The sequence below is a fragment of the Lucilia cuprina genome, chromosome 4, assembly GCF_022045245.1.
Source record: "Lucilia cuprina isolate Lc7/37 chromosome 4, ASM2204524v1, whole genome shotgun sequence".
NCBI lineage: Eukaryota > Metazoa > Arthropoda > Insecta > Diptera > Calliphoridae > Lucilia > Lucilia cuprina.
Genome location: NC_060952.1, coordinates 43144043 through 43166578, shown reverse-complemented (window position 1 = coordinate 43166578; position 22536 = coordinate 43144043). Strand labels below are relative to the sequence as shown.

At 30.8% G+C, this 22536-nt stretch overlaps 2 protein-coding genes across 10 annotated transcripts; both read right to left on the bottom strand.

Annotated features, from left to right (window-relative positions):
- Positions 1-780: 780 nt before the first annotated feature.
- LOC111679879 (transcription factor SPT20 homolog) lies at positions 781-18318 on the bottom strand. Of its 9 annotated transcripts, none has more exons than XM_046948212.1 (7): positions 18207-18318; positions 14687-15298; positions 11960-12118; positions 4259-4844; positions 4075-4184; positions 3627-4001; positions 781-899 (listed from the first exon to the last, which is right to left on the bottom strand). In XM_046948212.1, exons 2-7 carry the CDS (start codon positions 15041-15043, stop codon positions 894-896), a joined length of 1593 nt encoding a protein of 530 aa, XP_046804168.1. In that variant the 5' UTR covers positions 15044-15298; positions 18207-18318; the 3' UTR covers positions 781-893. The 9 variants fall into 9 exon arrangements, with proteins under 9 accessions (XP_046804168.1, XP_046804167.1, XP_046804166.1 ...); XM_046948211.1 differs by having other exon boundaries at positions 17892-18235; XM_046948210.1 differs by having other exon boundaries at positions 17951-18235.
- Positions 18319-19476: 1158 nt separating this feature from the next.
- On the bottom strand, positions 19477-22493 carry LOC111679863. The gene is made up of 3 exons (XM_023441464.2): positions 22005-22493; positions 20543-20631; positions 19477-20488 (listed from the first exon to the last, which is right to left on the bottom strand). Exons 1-3 carry the CDS (start codon positions 22274-22276, stop codon positions 19581-19583), a joined length of 1269 nt encoding a protein of 422 aa, XP_023297232.2. The 5' UTR covers positions 22277-22493; the 3' UTR covers positions 19477-19580.
- Between the last annotated feature and the right edge of the window lie 43 nt (positions 22494-22536).

The following is a 22536-nucleotide window of genomic DNA, read 5'->3' as shown; positions in this document are numbered from 1 at the left end:
AGTTGCCGATGACGTGATATCCCCCGTATGCGTTATGACACAATATTGATTCCCATTGTAGGTGACTATTGGCAAACCACTCACAGTGGCCGTGGCTGTTGGAGCAGCAGATGCTGCCACAACATTTGCTGTTAACTGATGATGGTGCTGTTGTTGTTGCTGCTGTTGTTGATGGTGTTGCTGATCTGCAGTTGCAGTCGTTGTTATATTGAGGCCATTAATGTTGTTTAGTTGGGCCTGTACATAACTGGCAGCCGTAGGAGAATTCGCAATAAAGTTGGCAATCTAAACAAGGGAATGTTCATTAGTCTTTGTATTTTGATAAAATAAAATAACTGTAAAAATAAGCTTGTTGAAAATTAAATTCATTAACGAAAAACAAAAGTGTTGCAAGTAAGAGTGTAATGGAAAAATTACATAAAAGTTACGTTGGCGTGTTCTTTCCTGTAATTGTTTAATGTTTGCTTGTTTATATGTTTGTGTTTTTTTAGTTTATTTTATTTTGTCATATTTACATCTTGATTATTGCTGTTATTAGTGTGATTGTTGCCATCGTTATTATCATTTGTCGCTGTTGCAGCAGCTGTTGTAGTTGTCGTACTAAATATGGCTGGTGGTTGTGTTAGTTTTTTTGGTGCTCTCTTAACCACATGTTGCTGTTGCGATTGTTGTTGCTGCTGTTGCACATTGATAAACATTTGATTTTGTATGATTATCTTTTCTTTACGCTGTGACATTTCATCCATGCTGACATTGCCATTATTGTTATTATTATTGTTGTTGTTGTTGTTGTTGCTAATGTTCGTATTTGTTTCCATTTGATAGTTACGTTGATTTGTATTTGCAACCATTTTGGCTGTTTTAACAATTTCCGTTGTTTCCTGTTCCTGATGTCAATACTGCAAATGATACCAGTGAAAAATATTAACATCAGATAAAAAAATTTTCATTCCAAATATAGTTTATCTTTTAATAATACATTTTTGTTTAAAATATTTGAAACATTTGTTAGTTTGTTTGCCATTCGAATGGAAATAGGTCCTACATGTGTAAATTATTGAACGAATCTTGGTACAATGAGTTACACTCGAATACGATTTGTTCCAATTATATAACAAATAATATAGATATATTAACACTTAAAAAGATTTTTAATTTTAGAGAATACATATTTTCAATGAAAACCAGATATTTATCTGTTTCACTTTTCCGATTTATTTACATATATTCCATATGCTACCGTATTTACTTTATAAATCCGAGGTTTTTGTTTACCTTTTATTTTTTCCAATTTAAAAATATAAAATGGAAAATATTTTTCAAACTAAATTGAAATATTAATCAAAATAAAATTCTAATAGCAAAGAAAATAATAAAAAAAAGTTAAAAGGTCCTCGCTGGTTTCAAGTTTGCTTGTAAGTAGTGCGGGCCATTCTCCCTAAAAACATAATTTCATTACTTCATCTTGTGTCCAATTGCAGAAGTTTTTTATGAGTGATGTGTTCTGCTGATATTTTGTTTTAGTGCCAAGATGTGTCCGCTAAGATTGTTCACAGTTCTCAAATTTCTCGGATGAACATATCTTGCGCTGTCAAACATATGAAGATAAAATTCAACAAAATCCGTTTATGAGTTATACACATTTTTTATTTCTAATTTCCTAAATATGATTTCCCCTAATACATGTGTGGCAACGTTTTTCTTTATTTGTTTAGAAAAAATAAATTTCAATAATTCTTATTTACGTTAAAAAACTTTTCATTGAGAGAGAACGGAGAACATTGTTTTCTTTATACCATGATTTTAACCATATAGGCGAAACTAATTGTCAAGAACCTAAGTCCCCTGTCAAAGACCTAACTGGCGAGAATGTATTAGTAGAAGCACAAAAATAAACACAGTTGTTCAAAAGGTACTAAATAAAAAATGTATTTTTGGACGTTATTCTTTGTGTGTAATTAATGAAAATTTATATGGCAGTGAATGAAAATATTAGTTATTTATTGTTTTGAAAAGATATTTTATCTCAAAACGTATTATAAAAACGTCTTTTTGTTATTTTTTGTTGAATTAAAAAAAGTATGCAAAATAGTTTTTTAATTTTCAATACTAAAATGTACATCTTTTCATTTTTCAATTTTAATTAAAATAAAATGTCTAAGAATAAAAAATATTTTTTTTTCGTTTGTAAAATATAAATTATTTTCGGGGTTTTAAATAAATGAAAAGTGTTGAAAAAATAATAAACATTAAGTTTAAGTGATAAGAAAAACTAATAAGTGGTAATATCCTCGCAATTTTGTAAAGAAAATTTGATGTTTAGTGAGTGCGTTTAGTTCTCACAAGTTTGTTTTATTCTCTCAGAGCTCGTCTGTGTGAAGAGATAAAAATGTTTCTTTGAAAACCCCTTTAGTTTCGCCTATATGTACTACTATATGATTTTAACCATAATATCTCTATTAGAACATGGTTACCACAACCATTTTCATCTCTGCGTGTGGATAGGGCTGGGCTCAACACAGAAATCTGTCTTTTCACAATGAAGACAAAAATGTCTACGTATACTGAACTCTTCTTCCTGGGAAAGTGACCTTTACATAATAGGAGTCTAAGTCCAACGATGTCAAATTGGCTTTAAAAATTCAACCAATGCTAATGTTGCTATTTATTCCACCTATTGAAACCACCATTTACGAAAGTGTGAATTTAATTGCTTGAAAAGGGAAGGAAGCTCGTAGTAGTAGTTAACCTGATGAACACAAAACCATTTAACGCAACTAAAGCTGAATTACAACTATGGGTGAGAGATTCTTATATGACAAATTGGTATAATGAAACGATGGAAAGAATCGCAAATATCCTATGAGGTGACTCTGAAGAGAGCAATTCGAGAAATCTCCTTAAAGTGAGCAAGTCTGAGATTAGTATGAGTACATCTATACAAAATTTGCCGTGCGGATTCAGACGAATGTAAAGCATGTAGAGAAAACAGTGCAACACTGGAGCACTGCCAGGCATCCATCGAAAATGGATCCAAGTATCTTGGAATATATAATATTTCGGAAATAACATTCCTGACTAACATCGATTTGAAAATCTTATGAATTACGTCCAGAAAACTGAATCTCTGAATATTGAAAAATAATAATTCAGCGAACAATTTTAAATTCAAGAGATTTGTTAAGTATTAGATTAATCACAAACTAAGTAATTTTTGTCACCGGGTCAAATGTGACATGGCAAACATGATCAATGACTTAGGAAAAATATATATTGAAAACAAGTAAGAAATTAAATCGGGCGAGGACCATAAAATACCCTACACCTGTTACAAAAAGTAAAATGTGATGAAGTTTTCAAAAGTTGCCATTTTGTTGGCATTTTGATCCATGGCGAACATATTTTGACCACTGAACGTCGTTTATTAATAGAAAGAAATTTAATTTTTCTATCAAAACAACAACATCATTAGTGGAAATTATTAAAGCAAAATTTTCATGATATATTCTGTACATAAATATATCATACAAAATGGAAATTGGAAAATCTTTGTAACTCTAACATGTCATAGCAAGTTTCATGGAAAATTACTACAAAAAAATACACACTACCGACATTTTTCTCACCTCCAAATGGCTTTTGGCATGCAATGTCCATTCATCCCGGTTGGAAAACATACGACCACAAAGTTCACAAGTCCACGACAACTGCTGTTGAGCATGATGATGTGGAATAATAATACCCGGTATAGCTGTACTCTGGCCACCAGTATGCTGGGCACTCGACGTCTGAACAATAATATTTTGAGTGGCTACTTGTACTGCTTGCTGTTGTAGTTGTAACTCAAGATTCTGTTTATTGTCTTCAGGTTCGGGTTCTTTTTTCTTCACCAGATTGTTAAGACGTTTCCCAAGCGGTGCTATGTTTGTGGGCGTAACATGTTTAAACTTGTTCATATGTATGACTAATTTATCACGACGGGCGAAAGCTTTATTACACACCTGTTGGAAAAGAATTAAGACAATTAATAAAATGCAGACGCTTTCCCAATGGAAAACTGCTATAAAATTATACTTCACAAATATAAGGCTTCTCTCCCGTGTGAATACGCATGTGAATGGTTAGTTTATCTTTGCGGGCCAAACCTTTGCCGCACACGCTGCACTCAAATGCTTTATTGGTGGCTGAAGTTTAAGAAATATAGATTATGAGAGATCTTGTTCAATGAATTCTAATAAATATTTAAATAACAACTCACGTTTTGAAGGGTTGGTTTTGCGTACACCAGACGAAGCCTGCTGAACTTGTTGCAAAGCTTTTAGGCGACTGGCTGGATGCATGGAACCACCCTCGACATAGGGCTCGGTAAATGGTATCAAATTCGGTTTCGGTATATTGTACGTTATATTATCAGACGACCATGTGCCCAAACTTTGTAGCACTCGAACGCCGCCCTCAAATCCCATGCCTACATCGTCCGGAACGGTGAAAGTACTTTCGTTGCCGGCTGAACTAGAGGAACTTATTTGTGGCACCTTTATGGTGCTGGCATAATGTTGCTGCTGTTGTTGTTGTTGCTGTTGCTGCTGCTGTTGTAATTGTTGATTTGTGTTATTGTTATTATTACTACTATTGTTATTGTTGCTATTGGGTGAATTTTGTTGTTGTTGCTGCTGTTGTTGTGTTTGATTATTATTGGACGTTTGCTGTTGTTGTTGCTGCTGCTGTTGTTGTTGCTTAAATTGTATAGCTGCCTGTGCCATTTGTTGTTGTACTGCCATGTGTGCCTCGAGATATGCATTCTTTTGGGCCACCGTCATTTTATCCATATTCACTGTGCCGTCCTTTAAAAAAAAATGAAACACAAAAAATTAATAATTGAAAATTACAATAAAAATCTGTACAAAATGTAAACAAACGTTTAAAACCAAAAAGAAGTAAGAACAAGACGTCTACTGTTATGGGCCCATAACAACCCCAATTAAATGTTGAAGATTTTTTTTTTGTTTGTTTGTTTCATTCCGCTCTCATTCCTACATTTCCGTTTTTCCTTTCGTTTATTTTCGTGAAACTTTGTGGTATGAAAGAACCATTTTATTTAAATGTTTCATTCTTTCTATGAGTACATTTACCGCTAAATTTCAATTCTCTTTCATTGAAATTCCTGTAGAGAGCAAGAGAGTACATGTCTTTTGTTTAATTTTAAGCGGCAAATGTTTCATTCAATATCTCATTGACTTTCTCACACATTTGAAATATTTTCAGTCCCTTTTGCAAAAATTGTTGTTTCTTATTTAAAGTTGTCCTTTACGCGCAAATTCATTAAACATTTTTGCAAATACAAAATTTTACTTTTCTTTTTGTTTTTTATATTGTATTAAAAAAACACATGTGTGCGTTTGTGTCTGTGCTGTGTTTTTGAAAGTGTATGTGCCGGTTTCAATGTGCATGGTTTGAGGTTCAAGTATGTATTTTATGGCGAATTAGTCACAGTGGAAAAAAAGTAAAATATTTCATAAAATCTAGAAAACTATGAATGATCTATACAATAAATTACAACAAAAATACATACACACTTATTAATATAAATGTTTTTAATTGCAATTTAGAAATTTTAAACACAAGAAATTTCAAACCGAATCAATAATTTGAATATGTTATCAAAATATAATCTTTAGACATCATGAATGCATAGGCAGCAACAAAGAGCTAAAAAAACAAAATTGACACCTAAGTATTTATAACTTTTAATAACATTCGATGAAAACGATGTGTTATCGAAGTGACAATGTTTTGTTGTCGAAATTACAATGTTGCATTGTTGAAACAAAAACGATGCATAGCCGAAATAACCTAAACATAATCAAAATGACAACAGTGTTTTGTTGCAATGTCAACGACACGTTGTCAAAATACAACGGTGGTTTCAAAATGATAACTGGGTGTTATTTAAATTGTATACAAATCCGTTATCTATACGTAAATAAACGTTTTAAGCCCACTTATAACAACGGATTGTCTCAATTTCGGTACTTTTCTATGGTGTACTTATCGCTAGAAGTGGAGTTATCGCCTCATGATCCAGAAAATAAAGCAATTTCGTAAAATTTTAAAACCAATATCTTTAAGACATGTTATATAAGGCAATTGTTTGGCAATGGCTGAAAAAGTAATCGAATATGGCGCATGATCTGCAATCCCGTCCAGCCAAACCAGTGTACTTATGATTGTATTTCTGTATGTGAAATACAGAATATATCCTACAAACCATTTAAACTCCTAATTTTAAAAACCTTAGTGTTACAGTTTGTCTTTAAATAAATAAACTAGAAGAAAGTTCGGTTAGTATTTTCTTACAGTCTAATTCAGTCTTAAAACAACACATTAAATTGCACAATTTTTTTCAAGTAGTCGATTGACTGCACAACTTTATATCTTACATACGTTTCGGACTATCCTATTAATATGATAAGTATATCGTGTGTTTAGCCCTTGAAGCTGGATAAGGTCCCAGTCGACCTTACTAAGATTTCATTTGATATGACAACAAAGACTTCAAGAACGAAACTTTGACCCAACCTAAATGTAAACTTCCTATCTCTAGACCAAATACCTTTTAGAACATCGGTTATAGAATCGTATTATATCCTTCAGGATTCATTTTAGAAATTTAAATGGACAAATAATTGATCCTCATTAATTTTTCGATGCTGTAGATATAACGATTAAGTTTGTTAAAAATAAGTTTTAATCAGCATATCCAATTCCTTAATGCATGTTCTACTGTGCATTATTATAAAAATTTATGACAAAAAAATCGTCATTTGTTTCAATTTATACATGGTTTAAAATAAAAAAAACTTTATATTTTTTCTAATTTATTGTTGCGTGATTGTCATATTATTTCTAGATATAACTTTAAACAATTTCCAGTTAAAAATATTTTTTTTAATAAAGAAGGTTCAGCAATATCTTTTAAATAATTTATTTTTACCACAATATCCTTAAAGTAATAATCCACTGTAGACATTTAAAGAGACATTGTTTAACATTTAATACACATTTGAAAATGGACACTTTAAACCAATTTTGGTATTTTTCATTTCATTTGAATACAAACTTTTTAATACTATTTATTTTATTAAATATTTTCCGTTTATACAACAGTCCTTTAAAAGTCTTTCGATAATATTTGTAATATTTTTTTCGCTTTCTTTATATTCAATTTACACACACTTTTAATCGATTTTTCGCGCTGTATTAAACATTTTATATTAAACATTCGAATACACTCACACACAAACACTTACAAGCACACGCACGTCCACAGACATTTACTGTATGAAAAAAATTTAATGGTGTAATCTAGGAACGATTTCTATATGATATAATCCAATATATATTATATATACTTGATGTTGTTAAAGAACGATTTAAGTCATCGATAAATTCATGACATTTTTAATTATATTATTTTAGTTGGAGTTATTAAATAATAATTTGTGTTTGAAAATAAATTATTTTTTTTTAATTAATTTTTTATTGTTAGACTTTATTTTTACTCTTTAAATGCACCGCAAAGTATGCTACGTTTGAAAATTTTCAGCACCTTTTGTTTGTGTATGTATTGCGAAACTGATTTGCTACTCATATCGTTTCGTCTGTCTGTCGTTAGTCAGACGACGATGTTGCTTTTTTCTATTCTATCGTTCTGTTGTTGCTTTTGTTGTATTTCGTTTTTATTGTATTACAACAACAGCAACATTACCAGCACAACAATAATCGCAAATAACAACAGCAACAAAAACAAATAATATTTTAATAAATCTGGGACGTTACACGAAATTAAGCTTATAAAAGTACACTTATAAAACGTCCTTTTTTGACTCCTAATGTATCAATTTATGTACTTTATTAACATTAACAGTCCAAAATCTCACAAACATTTTTTACCTTTTTTGTCGCTTTTTTAAAGGTATTAATTACATAGGACGACATATTTTTAACTCAGAAGATATCTCGAAGATGTTCTTGGCGTTATTATTATGTCTCAAAAAAGGGACAAAAATCAAATTCCCGATGTGATGGAAAAAATCTGAATCATATCGGCTTGTGTTATTATTTATCCTGTGTGCAGGTCAAAGGTCATGGGATCTGGTCCAGAGGAACAGACTACTACATTTTCTTTAACGAAAATTGCCGGTTGAAATTTCTATAAACGATCATTCCTATACATGTTAAAGCACTTTGCTCTAATACACGAGCTATTTAATATGAGACTTTTGCCTTTGCTTAACTTTCGATATGCTAAAGCATAGGTTCGAATGGCGTCTGTTGATTCGGCAGAAGTGCCTAGAGAAATTCGACCCATAAAATAGTCCAAGGACTTGATCTTACACATAGATAACACACTGTTTTTAATCTGGTTAAAACGGTATAAACGCTTAACATATCCGAACAAGGAAGAAATAATTAGTATCTGATCTCACGATTTTAGTTCGTCATTCTTTTTCTTTCCCTCCTCACGGGGTGATAGGTTTTAAAAGCTCGCTCAGATTTTCCAACATTCAGCGGTAAGAATAATGAACAACTCCTTGCCAATCTCTTACAGGTTTGATTCTTGAATACGGCGAAGGTAGTCGCGATTTTAGATTGTTAGTCTTTTTTGTTCCCTCTTTTCAGGGAGATAGGTTTTTAAGGCTCGCTCAGATTTTCCCATATTCAGCGGTAAGAATAATGAACGGCTCCTTGCCGATCTCTTACAGGTTTGATTCTTGAATACGGCATAGGTAGTCGCGATTTTAGATTGCAGTCTTTTTTGTTCCCTCTTTGCGGGGTGGTCACTGTAAAACTATAAAACATCTCCATAAAAGTTATTTGAATACCAAACCGAAAGCACACCATCCAGCTGTCCTTAACTTAGCAGACAAAAGTTTTTTGATTTCCCATCATAAATGAAATTCTAAGGTAATATTGCTCCGATGTATGCGTTGAAATTGTATATAATTGTACATACCAAACCTACGATAATATATGTATGTAAATGCTAGGGTTGTCATTCGAGTAAAAATTATTCGATTAACTGAGGAAAGTGTTTTGTTTTTCTTCGAACGAATAAAAAATTTCCAATTTAGAATAAAGAATAATTCAAAAATTGTCGAATAATCGAATATTCAAATAAAATTTTAATGTTACTATTTACTCATAATTATTATAATATTGAATAAAGAGTAAAATAATTTTCTGATGAGATCTTTATATGGGAGGTAGGATCGATTATTAACCAATCCTCATAATATTTTACAAAAATAATAATTGGTTCCTTAAAAATTTGTGCTTTTTAAATTTCATTACCATCCGCGCTTTTATAATATAAGCCAGTTAGTTATCTGCGTTATAGTAATTTTCTGATCGTTTTAGAATCTTATAAGGACCCAATATTTCGATGTATTACAAACGGAATGACAAATACAATACACCCCTCATCTTGTTTGATGGTGCATATGATTGCTGATGAAATACTTAAGTTTAACATCCTATTACATATATCATTATAAAAGACTCAGTTTCTAAATTAAAATCTACAGATAAATTTAAAATATGTTGAGATTGAACTATGTTACTGACGTCTAAGTGCATGCGCAAGCCCGTTTTTTATTCGTAACCCAAGATTTTGAAGTTGTCATTTTTTATTTATATATTATTAAATTATTCGAATAAAAATATTTATTCGTTATTCGTTCGAATAATTTAATAATTTTTAAAATTGAGACGACTACACGAATAAAAAAATGTAAGTTTATATTTGAATAATTTTAAACATGAACAATTGACAACCCTACTAAATACCCTGTTATACTGTCTTCCTTTGACATTATTATTTCTCGAGGTAAAATTTTGTGTTCGGATATATAGATGGTTTACCTTTGTGAAAACCTGACCTATCGCAGTGATTTCCCTAGTGTAAGAAAGCGATATATTGGAATCTTTGACTTACCATACTATGAACTATGTCTCTAAGTATGTTTACGATGAAGTCTTTATATATGGTGTGAACATTACTAGATAGAGATATCGCACAACTGGACTGCAATAGTAAAAGCATAAAGCCGCGATACACGGTTATCAGATCTTACAACGTTGTCAGTAGACAATCGTCTGAACTTACATTTTTCCATGGTACAACCATAGAAAGGAAGAATAAGTAGGGAGAGTTGTCAATCATCTGCCCTTGTAAAGTCAAATAAAAAGGAACTAAAAAGAATAAAACTTCAAAATCTTTAAATGAAAAAGCACGAAAAATAACATGAAATGATTCTTGAACGACACTCGCAAACAGCATTCTGCACTTCTGGATCCTGTTCTTTATATTTATTGGTTTTGCAATCTTTTTTTATTCAAATTATAAAATTTTAATTTCTTCACAAAACAATTTTCAATATTTTTTTTTTGATCTGTAATTTTGCGAGTTACAGAACTCATCCTATGGTAGAACAAGACCATCGTCAGCTTAGAACGACAAGGTAAGTACTCCAAGAATTTTGTCATCAATGTCATAAAGTCAAATCCAAAACGAAAATTAGACTAGTTAATAAATTTAAATAGTGCCAAAAAAAGTACATTTCTGCCATTCCTGGTATGAATTGTATGTGTTTTAATTTCAACTGCGCTTGATTTTTATTTTACATTTGAGAAATTAATATCAGTTAGTTTGTTTGAATGTCTGTAATTGTATAACAGGGGGTTCTTTTTTTGTTGTTGCCCGAGTCCCCAAGTAAAAAACGACTAAACGGCGTCGACAAACTGTATTTGCTGTTGTTGTTGTTATGATGGACTGCGAACACAATTGTATTGAATTTATATTTGATTTGTTGATGGGGGTGTTCCAATTCTATTCATACACTTTCTCTCACACAAACACTCACCCAAACTAATATAACTTGTTGGCATTGGAATTTTAAAAAGGATGGAACAAATTAGAATTAAACATTACAGAACACTCGTGCCCATACCCTTGCTGGATGCCAAACATAAATCGTAGTGTGGTAGTACTTTGTGTAAATTCGGCATTCAGACACACAGATACTAAGTAGTTTTACACAGTGAAACTTTATAAAAATGTTTTTATTATCATATAATTTTCATATTTCCATAACATTGCCTTATATGAAAATACGTTTGCATTAGGTACATACTTACAAGGTGTTCCATTATTCCTACACTTCACGAATTTTAAAAAGATTTAATTAAAGTAAAAGCACATTTGGTATTATTACACATTTTAAAATTTTTCAATTAATTTTTAATTCATATGACAATCGATTTAAAGTAAATCACACAAACGCTATCCCACTGTTTATTCTCACACACTCATGTCTACTTGATGTACCCACATATGCGTGAGCACAACAAATTAAATCGGAAGTAAAAAATGGTTAGCAAAAACGAAAAACTAGAGAGAACATTACGCTAGAAAGTCCTTTCAATTTTGTTGTCATTTGTGTACTAAAAGTTAAGTCATTTTACTTTGGAGTAGTTTTCTTCATTGTTGGTTTTAGCATTTGTAGCAGAATTAAACATTCTCACTTTGAGTATATACTGTTTTTTATCAAATGGATTGTCTTTCATTTTTAGATGTCAAAGTACAATGTTTGTAAACAAAGCAAATAAAGAGGAACAATGTGAAAAGGAAACATTAAAAGGTAAATAGTTGAATGTCAAAAATTTATATTCATGTCATTAAGTAAACAACTGGCACTTGAGATCAAACACTATATGAAAATGTCATGATTAATATGAAAATGTCATAATGTTCTTTGGTTCAAAATTAATTAAAACTATTAATCATTAATTGACGTTATTATTTTAAATATCTAAATCATTATATATATTTCTTTTTTTTTGTTTGTTTGTTGTTAAAACAGTTTCATTAATTTATTTTAAATAGTAACTTACTTACCTCAAAATTTATAGTTGCTGTAACGGCTCTCATTGATTCGGCATAATTTCGTAGAATATGTTCGTTTTGTAAGCTCGACTGACGCCACTCGTATAAACCCTCAACCTTTTGGACACAATTTTCGCAAATATTTTTAGGCAAAAAATCCTCTTTAGCAATCTGTAAACAAAAACACATAGTATATTACTTTTAGCTTCAACTTCGAAAATCTGGGACCATATCAAGACATTCAGAAGATATTTCAATTTATATTAAATGTCATTACATTTCCTTTTATAAACTATATTTTACCCTACACCATTATAGTGGGGAGGGTATTATGGGTTTTTCCCAATGTTTTTAACACTCAAACATATTGTTCCTACACACAGCTTAAAGTATTCCAACCGGCTCAGAATCATTTTTGCACGCTACAGGACACATGGGCATACAGAGATTAGCACATATTCCTCAGACATTTGACACATACTCTTATTTTGTTCCAAGAACAAACGCTATTGAAAATATTTGAAATCGGACCTTAATTTCGTCTAGCTTTTCTACAACCGTACCTCCCGAATAGGGCTTTTGGGCTCATAATTACCTTAAATGTTCTCAACTTAATACTTAATTTAAAAGAACTTTAAATGACACTACCGATTTTTGTAATGATCGGTCCTCTTCTGACCATCGCCTTCATACAAACTCCCCTTCAGAAAATGACTTGAAGGTCAAAATTCACTTTTAAACACTAATAACAATTTATTAAAAGGATCGGACCATAACTGACCCTACACACTATAAAAGGTACTCTTTAGAAAATTATTTAAACGCTCATTACATTTACATTAAAAATACAATGTTCAAAATTTATAACAATAGGTCCATAATTGCCTATAACAGCAATAAAAGTCGACATTATATTTTTTCACGACAATATTGTATGGGGATAGTTCTTAACCCTCATATAATTTCCCTTTCCGAAAATTACTTTAATGCTCATTACTGCTCTATAAAACGAGTAGAGCGATTATTATCCAATTAAATATGCTTTATAAATCTGACGAATTGTATGAGGATCGGTCCCTTATAATCTCCCTGTCAGAAAATTCAATTAACGTTAATAACTGGCTTAATGGTGCTAATATCACAATAAAATTTAAGGTAAATATGATTTATAAGAAAAAATTAGCCCTAAAACTACGTGGTAGCTATTTTTTTAAGACGATTTGATGCAAAAATCTTCCGCGGAATATAATTTTATTATTTAATCTTCATATTTGGGTATTAAATTTGGAGGATGAAATTTCCAATTTTGTAGGAAAAACTTACATTGAAAAGTAATGAGTTAAAATGCTAATTAAACCCCTTTTCTCTACTTCTTGATTAGCATTTTAACTTATTAACACATTGATGTCATCGGAGGCAAGTACTTCTACGCTCGTTTACAAAAAGGGAGTTAACGAAGTATATTTTGCTTACAAAGAAGTTGTTTTGTTATCATTATAAAAAGGAGCAAGTAAGAATACAAACGAGGGACTTCGGTTTGTTAGTTAAATGTTTACTCACTGCACCACTGCCTAGCTATTTTACTGCGCGTCAAATAATGGTTTTCAGATACAAAGTTAAAAATGTTCTTTTTTATAAAACACAATTCTTAACATGCAAATAAATATAATGTGCAAACAAAATGACAAAGCCGAAAATATAGTACTTCTATATCAGATTAAAAGATGGTCATTACTCGAGTACTTCAAAGCAATACAGACGGTAAGTAAATAATCATTGAAAAGTAAGTGGTTATGGATGAACAACCCATTACCAAGTTTTTGCTGGGTATATTAAAAATATGGAGTAAATATCGAAAACTGTAAAGAATTTATTGCGTTTTCAAAAAAAAATCTATTTTTTACGCAGACGAACGACGAATTAATTGGGGAAAATTGTTTTAATACCAATTCCGGTAGCCCGAATTTTTTAAAATTTGGCGGTTGTGAGTACAGCGTATGACAATACAATATTATATTCGAATATTCGAAATTTCAAACTTAAGTTCAAAAAATTTTGAAAGCCAAATTTGGCAGTTTGGAGTACACTTGATGACACTACAATGCTATGTTGAAATATTAAAAATTAAGTTCGAAAATTCGAAGTAATGTTGGAAAAATGAAGCTGTTAAAATAATCTAAAAATCGTGAAGATTCAAAAAAATATAATTTTTGTTCCTTTTTCTTACTTTTTCCAATTTCTAACAAACAAATTTTGAAACGATTTCGCAGTACGAATAATTTTATTGTGTTTCATTCGACGAATTTACGCAACGAATTGTTATCGACTATTTCGTCGTGCTATACGAAATTCATCATTCGCCCCAATTTTGCTTATATCATTAAACTCATTCCATACAATATTGGATAATTTTCTTTAAACCATATTGAAACATAATCTTGTCGAAAAATTTGAATTAACCCTTAAAAGTAAAAATATACAAAGCTATATTGCGAGAAAATTGTGCGCGATAGAAAGAAACAGATATCAGATTCGGCTTCAACAGATAAAAACACACTATAATCAGTCGAATTGGTCGCAGAAGCTTTTACAAACTTTTTTTGTTGGCCTATGTTATTATTGGATTTGTTAGTATTTTGTTATAGATATATATTATTAATATTATTACGTTATATTTTGTAATACAGTGTAATTGTTATCATATGTAAATAATATATATTGACAATCTTCTGCACTTACATTAACCGGCATTAGAGAACGTAATTTGTAGATAAGATTACGTTGTTCAGCTTCCTTTTCGAACAAATGAATTTTGGTGGGACCATTACGTATCGAACAAAGACGGCATAATTCGGCAAATGAAGTGAAATTTAAATTTGCATCACAATGATTAGTATTGAGATTGAGAAGGTGTGTTAAAGATTGTGTGTTGTTGGTCTGTTGTTGTGACTGTTGCTGCTGCTGCTGTTGATGATGGTGTTGTTGCTGTTGAGTTTGATGTTGCTGCTGCTGTTGTGTCTGATGTTGCTGTTGTTGTTGTGTATGATGCTGCTGCTGTTGTTGTTGTTGATGCTGTTGATTACCGGTATTCAACATAACTAATTCGTTTCTTTAATTTTGATTTCAAAATTTATTACACTATTTTTCCGGCATTAACTAACGTTTAAAACTTGTTGTTTAATTGTTATAAAAAATTTAACTAGTTTTGAATCACAGTCTTTTTGATTTTGTTTTGTATCGGTTTTTAATTTATTTAATTTAAGATTTACAAACTTTTTTTTATAAATTATTACATGGACTTTCATTGATTTAGTCCTATAATAAATTGAATTATACCACATAATTGTTTAACTAAAATTTTGAATAAATAGTAGAAAGTTTCAAATTAATAAGAAAATTTAATGCTACATTCAACAGGAAATGGAATTATTATTTATGTAAAGATAAATATTTTATGCATGCAATCGTTTAATGTTCAATTTAAGTAATAAACAAGTGTCTATATCCTGTGGTCAAATTGAAAAAAAATTAATTTGATCAGGTATATCATATTTGTGTCCAAAATAGAATCATATTCATCTAATTTCCTACCGTTTTTAATATAATAACATTTCTTGGAAAACGAAATAAAGCAAAACACCTTACAGAGGAAACGAAAAATTATACAAATCATATTATCGTGATACTTATTATTTCAATAAACTTTAAAATATATTTTAATTAAAAGTTCGTTAACATTTTAAATTCAATTGTCAAACAAATAAGCACTCATATAAATAGTAAATAGACAAATAATGAGTTAACAATTGTGCATTCAAATTTTCTCACACTTGAAGAGAGAAAGAACAAGTGTAAATAATAAACATTCGTCAAAATAATAACAACGACATCGTAAAAATTGCAATATTCGGGGTGAGAGAGGAAATAAATTTTGGAATACATATTACCAACGGTGTTGCCATAATAACTATCATATTTTGTCCCGATGTTTGGTGAAAAAAAAATTATAAGTAATTACACTAGTCGATAGAATTTTCGTAACGTGAACTTTGATTTGATGTGTAATTGTGTTTTGACTGTCTTCTAACTTTATTAATAAAATCCCTGCCAACAATGTCTATCCAAATTGTAACCATAACGTTACAGCTTAAAGTTGAGTTAGGTAGCGACTGACAGTAGACTTAGGTACTTTTTGACAGCGTTTCACTTCTTATTTATTCTTTGTTTAAAACAATCTAATTTGATATAATCTTAGTGAATAAAAAGTGACCCCGTTCGGAAGAAACTATTCCGCCTTTTTAATACTTGATGTGACGATTTCGTTTTAGTTTCAAGTCACTTTTTTATTACATGAAATTGCTACTTATTATCATTTAATTTTCCGTTTGGTATATTTAAACGCACTAAAATTTAACAAAATTATGATCAATATTAGAAAGTTGTGTATTTTGTTTTTGTAAATTTTTTAACTTAGCACTGGAAAACATAATATTGAGCCTTTATAGTGACTATTTAGTTCATGTATCCAAAATTAAACTAAAATTTGCTGGGAGGGATATAGTCTATAATTTGTATAATAAGGATAAAGTTCATTTTCGGTATAATAAATACATTTTAAAATCTGAAAAATGGATTTTATATTCTAGACCATCATAGTGGAGGAGGAAGTTGAAAAATATGCTTCAGGAAATTAAAGTAGTCAAAAAGGATAAATCGGACTCTCTCACAATATCTAAGGTATAGAGGATAAAGAAGAAACCTAAAAAGAAAAAGAGCTCCCGTCTTCTAATATACAGTCGAAGCTCAAAAGATCCCCAAGTCTAAATCCTGCGGGTAAGGGTGACAACGTCAAGCCGGCGAAATCAACCTTGAAGTAATGGTATCTCGTGATTTTTATCTCTAATGTGTTAGCTAAAAACGAGGAGGGAAAGGGCTGTCAAAACAGGCTAAAACAATGGCACATACACGCTAAGACAGTACCCAAAGCATCATTAGTCAGTACTTGTAAAGCTGAGGAATCAAATCCTAAAAGTGAGAAAGAATTAGGCACTCGCCAGAAGACAGAATAGCAATGCTTTCCAAAAATTGAGAAGTTGTCGATTAAAAAAGGACACCGCAATGCCATCAATAATACCCACTGCATCAATAGTCACTTCAGGTTTCCCGGAGGAGTTAAATCCAAAGTGCGAAGTGATCACCAACTCGCTGCAAGACATTTAAATGAGACGGCTAAATGAGAGTTCGGAGCGAGACGGCTAATAACGTTTTGATGGCTGAAATAATTACTCATATTTTGCGGGTTAATCCGGTGTAAAGCATCATGACGGCCTGTTTGACTTTATTATCCTACTTGTTTAAAATTTAAAACTAATCATACTCCATGTGTTAGCTAAAACTATGTTTGCCAAGAGTAATAATAACTGATTTTTTCAATATAACACATTTTATCGTATTATCTTAAAAATTTTCTCAGAAAGTCTTATCCGATTAAAATTATTTAAAGTGTATGAATGGCAACTCAAAAAGCAATTTGCATTTAAATGACTATGAGAGTGTGTTAGTCGTAACGAAGAGAAAAATAAAGTCGAATGCAAAAAGGAAAACAACAGTTTTCCGGAAAATGGAAAATCTGTATTTTCGCGGAAAATAATAGCAAAACAAGCGAAGACTGTTTGCATTAAACTGACCACCCACTAACCTTGGGAAAAATCGATACTGCAACCAATACCAACAAGAATTAATAAAATTAAATAAATTTTTAATAATTGTTTAAACAATTGAATATTTACAAAAACTATTAATCTCTGTTATATAAAAACTATATAAGACAAATGTTATTCTCCCTTCTTCTTTCTATAGAATTTTCCTTTTATAATTAAATTAAAACTAGATTAAAAACACTCAAAAAACTAAAATGTATTTTTTTTTTCTTAGAAAAAAGTACTTGCAATTGTGACAATAAAATAATCTTCATTTTTTTCCATTCGATTAATAATAAATTACATTGCAATTATTCACTTCACATTTAACCGCAATTATATGCACCAAAATGTGTGTATCTGTGTGTGTGTCTAAGTATTTGTTTGTGTGCCCGATTGTGTATGGGAATTTGTCTATTTTGATGGCACATATTTTTTCTATAATGCCCACCACACATTAATTTTTATTTCAATTTTCAATTTGTGATTTTTTCTGTATCGGAATAAAACGAAAATAAAAACTGTATGACCCATACAGCACGACCGAAGTTCACTACTACCGTTATTGGCCAATACTTGACTGCGTTACACCATGCAACACTACCACAACTACTACTACCACAGCTACTGCTGCTGTCACTACTGGCATTGCAACTATGCAACAACAACTATAACTGTTGGTATTGCATTTTTTCTTCGTCATATCCCATGCGCTTGTTGTTGGTGTTGTTCTTTTACACCTCATGCAGCTTTACACATGTTGCAAACCTCTAATGACCACACAAACACACGATCCCATACACGTTCGTCAGTTTTCATACATTTTTCCGGTAGAGTCTCTTTCTTGTGTGTGCATCTATTTTCAATTCTCTTGATTTCCGCATATGCGCTTTCCCAAAAATACAGGAAGTTTTTGTTTTTGATTTCAAATACCTCCAAAATATTATATTAAATAATAATTACAACAACAACATTAGTATCATAAACTATTAATCTTAAAATATAAATTTTAGATTTATATGTATTTAGATAGATTAACGCAATTTTTTTAAAAGTTGCACTCTGCAGTTAATGTTAATTAACGAACCAACAGGTTGTCGTTTTAAGTAGCAAGCAAGCAAGAGATACCCAAATTCAATAATGAAAATAACAAGAATATAATGAACCAATAATAGATAGATAGATAGATAGATAGATAGATAGATAGATAGATAGATAGATAGATAGATAGATAGATAGATAGATAGATAGATAGATAGATAGATAGATAGATAGATAGATAGATAGATAGATAGATAGATAGATAGATAGATAGATAGATAGATAGATAGATAGATAGATAGATAGATAGATAGATAGATAGATAGATAGATATAGATAGATAGATAGATAGATAGATAGATAGATAGATAGATAGATAGATAGATAGATAGATAGATAGATAGATAGATAGATAGATAGATAGATAGATAGATAGATAGATAGATAGATAGATAGATAGATAGATAGATAGATAGATAGATAGATAGATAGATAGATAGATAGATAGATAGATAGATAGATAGATAGATAGATAGATAGATAGATAGAAAAGTGGACCTATGAAAGTAATTATAATAGTCAGATATTCATAAACTTAACAATGAGGAAGAAAATGTTTCTGCGCTTCACACTCCTCTCAATATGCACTACATTTGTCTGAATCCGTTAGTAGATTTTTGTAAAATTGTGCCTATAAAACACCCCTGGAAGAGCATTAGAATACAGTTCTTACCTTACTTCACCTTACCAACTAAAAAATATTTCACATCATCATTTAAGAGAAATACATTTTTAAAAAAGTATGGTATTGTTTTTGATTTTTATGAAAACAAAAAACTTCCAAAATATATTATGTATATGATTAAATATTCCCGAGTCCAGAGCATAATATTTTATGCAGTTGATGGAATAATATCTTCTGCAACATCATTATTATTTCCCTTAATTGGAACTAACTTGGAGATAACTTCACTAGATTGTTTTTCTTCTGCAGCAGACACAATGTTTCCCTTGGGCGATTGCAAGTTGTCTTCTTCAGTCTGCTTGTTTTTATCTTTATTTGCAATATGAATTGCGTTTTCTTCAGATTTGGCTGGAATATCATCAATAACAGTCTTAGTTGTAGTTGATTGAAGTGATTCCATTTCAGGCAATTCATTAACCTTCATATGTTCAATTGTTGGAAAATCTAATGCAACAAATTTATCTTTGTCAGCTCCATCCTTAAAATCTTCATCTACAATTTTATCTTCGCCTATGTCATTAGCACTTAAACCAACTGCATGTTCTTCCGTTAACCAATCTTCTAAAGCACCTTCTTGTTCCGACTTTAATGTAGAACTGCTAGACGTTTCTTGCACTTCCAAGGGTGCTGTTCGAGCCTTAATAATTTCTGTAAATGGCTGTTCAAAAGTCTGTTGTATACAATCTGCATCACTATCAAATGCCGAACATGAAACGCAAGAACTTGTTGTAAGTGAGCTACAATCTCTACTCATGTCCAAATCAGATGACAGAGACCCTCTTAACTGGACCTTTTCATGTTTAAAGCAAGTGATTTTAGTTTGTTGTGCTGTATCTTGTGCATTTAGGTTTAAATTGTGGCAACATTGATTGGAAATATGTGGTATAGTTGTATTTGTTGAAATTAAAGATTCCGCTAATTTCTCTTTCCAACTTTTGTGTGGATCTTTTGCGGGATTAACTACAATATCATATAGTGTATTTATTGTGGACTCAACAAGAGGATTATTAGCGCAGAATTTAATTTGTTCTGGACAGTAAATTGGTTCGTGAATGTCTGAGATATTAAAAAGTTACTTATGAATACGACACCTTCAATTATAAAACTTACAATTGGGAAAAATAAAACTAATTTCTCTCTGGACGTTGGCAAGACATTTGGTAACATGGATGTTTTGTTCCATTTCTGTTGAAGTATTACTGGAAAAATCAACATATTAACAATTTGAAAGGTAAATATATCTGTTTATTTCTCCAATTAAAAATTGGTCAAAAAAAGATGAAATATTTGTTGTAAATTTTCTTAAATACACTCTGTGATCTGTTTTTTGCTTATGAGTTTCGACGCAAATAACAGAACACACTCCTTGGATAAAAGATTTAGCGTAAATTAAGAACATAGACTGAACCAGGGAGAGACAGAACTGACAGGATTATTAATGGAAGCTTAAAGAAAGGGTTGTTGTAGCAGTAAAAGTAACGGTTGGCTCTTTTGCTTTCAGAGACGATGGACAAGACGGGTGTATTTATCATTCATTTCGGTCTTATGCAACATGAAAAACTGGACGTAGATGGTCTTCTGAAACTATCCTCTAACACTAATCAGAATATGGCTCAGCATTCTGATGTATCACAACTCTACCTCTCTGCTTAGACATCATTTATTTTACCCCTATTCTGAATTTCGATTACGTTTACGCATTCTGTTACTCAACGTTCGAAAAAAGGTATTCCAACAAAAAACTGAATCGTAAGAAAAAGTATAAACAATTCCGTTTCGTTTCAATGCTTTGAGTAAGTTGTTGTTTAAGGGTGAGTGTCTCTGATAAAGATAATCTTCATTCTTTGGTTAAACCAGGTTTAATATATGTTTCGTGTTTTTCAGTTATCAGTAAAGTTACATATTATCTTAGTTTAACTGTGTGTAATTGGCCAATCAAGTTATAAGTGAGAAAACACAATTAACAAAAACAATAAAACAATAAAACAATGATTTCGGAAGAACAGAAACATAATATTTTAAGTAAATTGCAATTTTCTGATTTGTTTAGTTTCATTAAAAAAGTGTTGTTTGCAAAAAACAGCTGTTCATTGTTTATGTTTTTGAGAGGAAACTTGGCAATACTAACAAAGTTAACTGAGCTTAAATCTAAAACTGAAAAACACAATTATCGGTTAAAGTCCACCTAAATTTGTTCCGGGTTTAATCTAACAGCAAGTTAAGCCTAGTTTAACTGATGAGTAAGAAACCCGCCCTAAGTGGCGTTGAGTCGAATCGCATTGCAGAATACCAATGTTTCCAAACGGAGAAAGTTTCGATTCGAATTGAAATGAAATGCAGAATAGGGCCATTTAATAATAGAAGCCGAACAAAAAAGAAAAGGACAAGAAATTTGACCGTGAAATCTTCAAAAACCAAAAGAATTTTTATTCCAAAAAATATCGCTTTGCTCTTAATCTGAAAAGTTTCACTTTCTCCGGGAATATATTTTTATGTCAGAGTCAAAATTTCTTTTGTGTTTTGATTCTATTCTTTAAAACAATTTTTAAAGTATAATGAAAATCTTACTTACAAATAACACACCATATCATTGATCAAATCCTCTACCGCACATTCTTTAGCTAAAATAAACGCTTCCGCTTTTCCCTTGGACAATAAAATCACTTGAATCATAAAACCACAACCTTCAGCCAGATCTTGATAAAACTCTGCAGCCAATTCCGGAGAGAAACATACTTTACGCTGACCCTTTATAAAGAATCCTTGTTGCAACAAATGTAATAGAAGAGCTTTACGTTTTGCCAAATAATCAGGTTTAATAATTAACAATGTATCCTGGAACATGATTTTTTTTAATATTTTTTTTTTATTTATTTAAAATATTTTTCACACAGTATCTTAGTTAACTAGAAAAAAATAAAATACAAGTGTTTGCAGAACTAAAACTATAAGGATTTAAAAAAAAGAAGAAGAAAAATAAAAGAAACGCATTTTATGTGATTGAAGATCAACTAACAAACAATTTTATAAAAATATTATTTAGAATATAAAGATTATAATTTGTATTATTACATCAAAATTCATTTATTCCCATTATCAACTTG

Bases quoted from the DNA above. Each gene is read 5' to 3' on its own strand.
- LOC111679879 (XM_046948212.1), bottom strand. From the start codon at position 15,043: ATGTTGAATACCGGTAATCAACAGCATCAACAACAACAACAGCAGCAG. The intron at 12,119-14,686 runs GTAAGTGCAGAA...TTTTGTTTACAG, and splicing joins GTTCTCTAATGCCGGTTAAT to ATTGCTAAAGAGGATTTTTT. The intron at 4,845-11,959 runs GTAAGTAAGTTA...TTTTTTTTAAAG, and splicing joins CAGCAACTATAAATTTTGAG to GACGGCACAGTGAATATGGA.
- LOC111679863 (XM_023441464.2), bottom strand. From the start codon at position 22,276: ATGTTCCAGGATACATTGTTAATTATTAAACCTGATTATTTGGCAAAA. The intron at 20,632-22,004 runs GTAAGTAAGATT...TGATTTTTCCAG, and splicing joins AATGATATGGTGTGTTATTT to TAATACTTCAACAGAAATGG. The intron at 20,489-20,542 runs GTAAGTTTTATA...TTAATATCTCAG, and splicing joins TAGTTTTATTTTTCCCAATT to ACATTCACGAACCAATTTAC.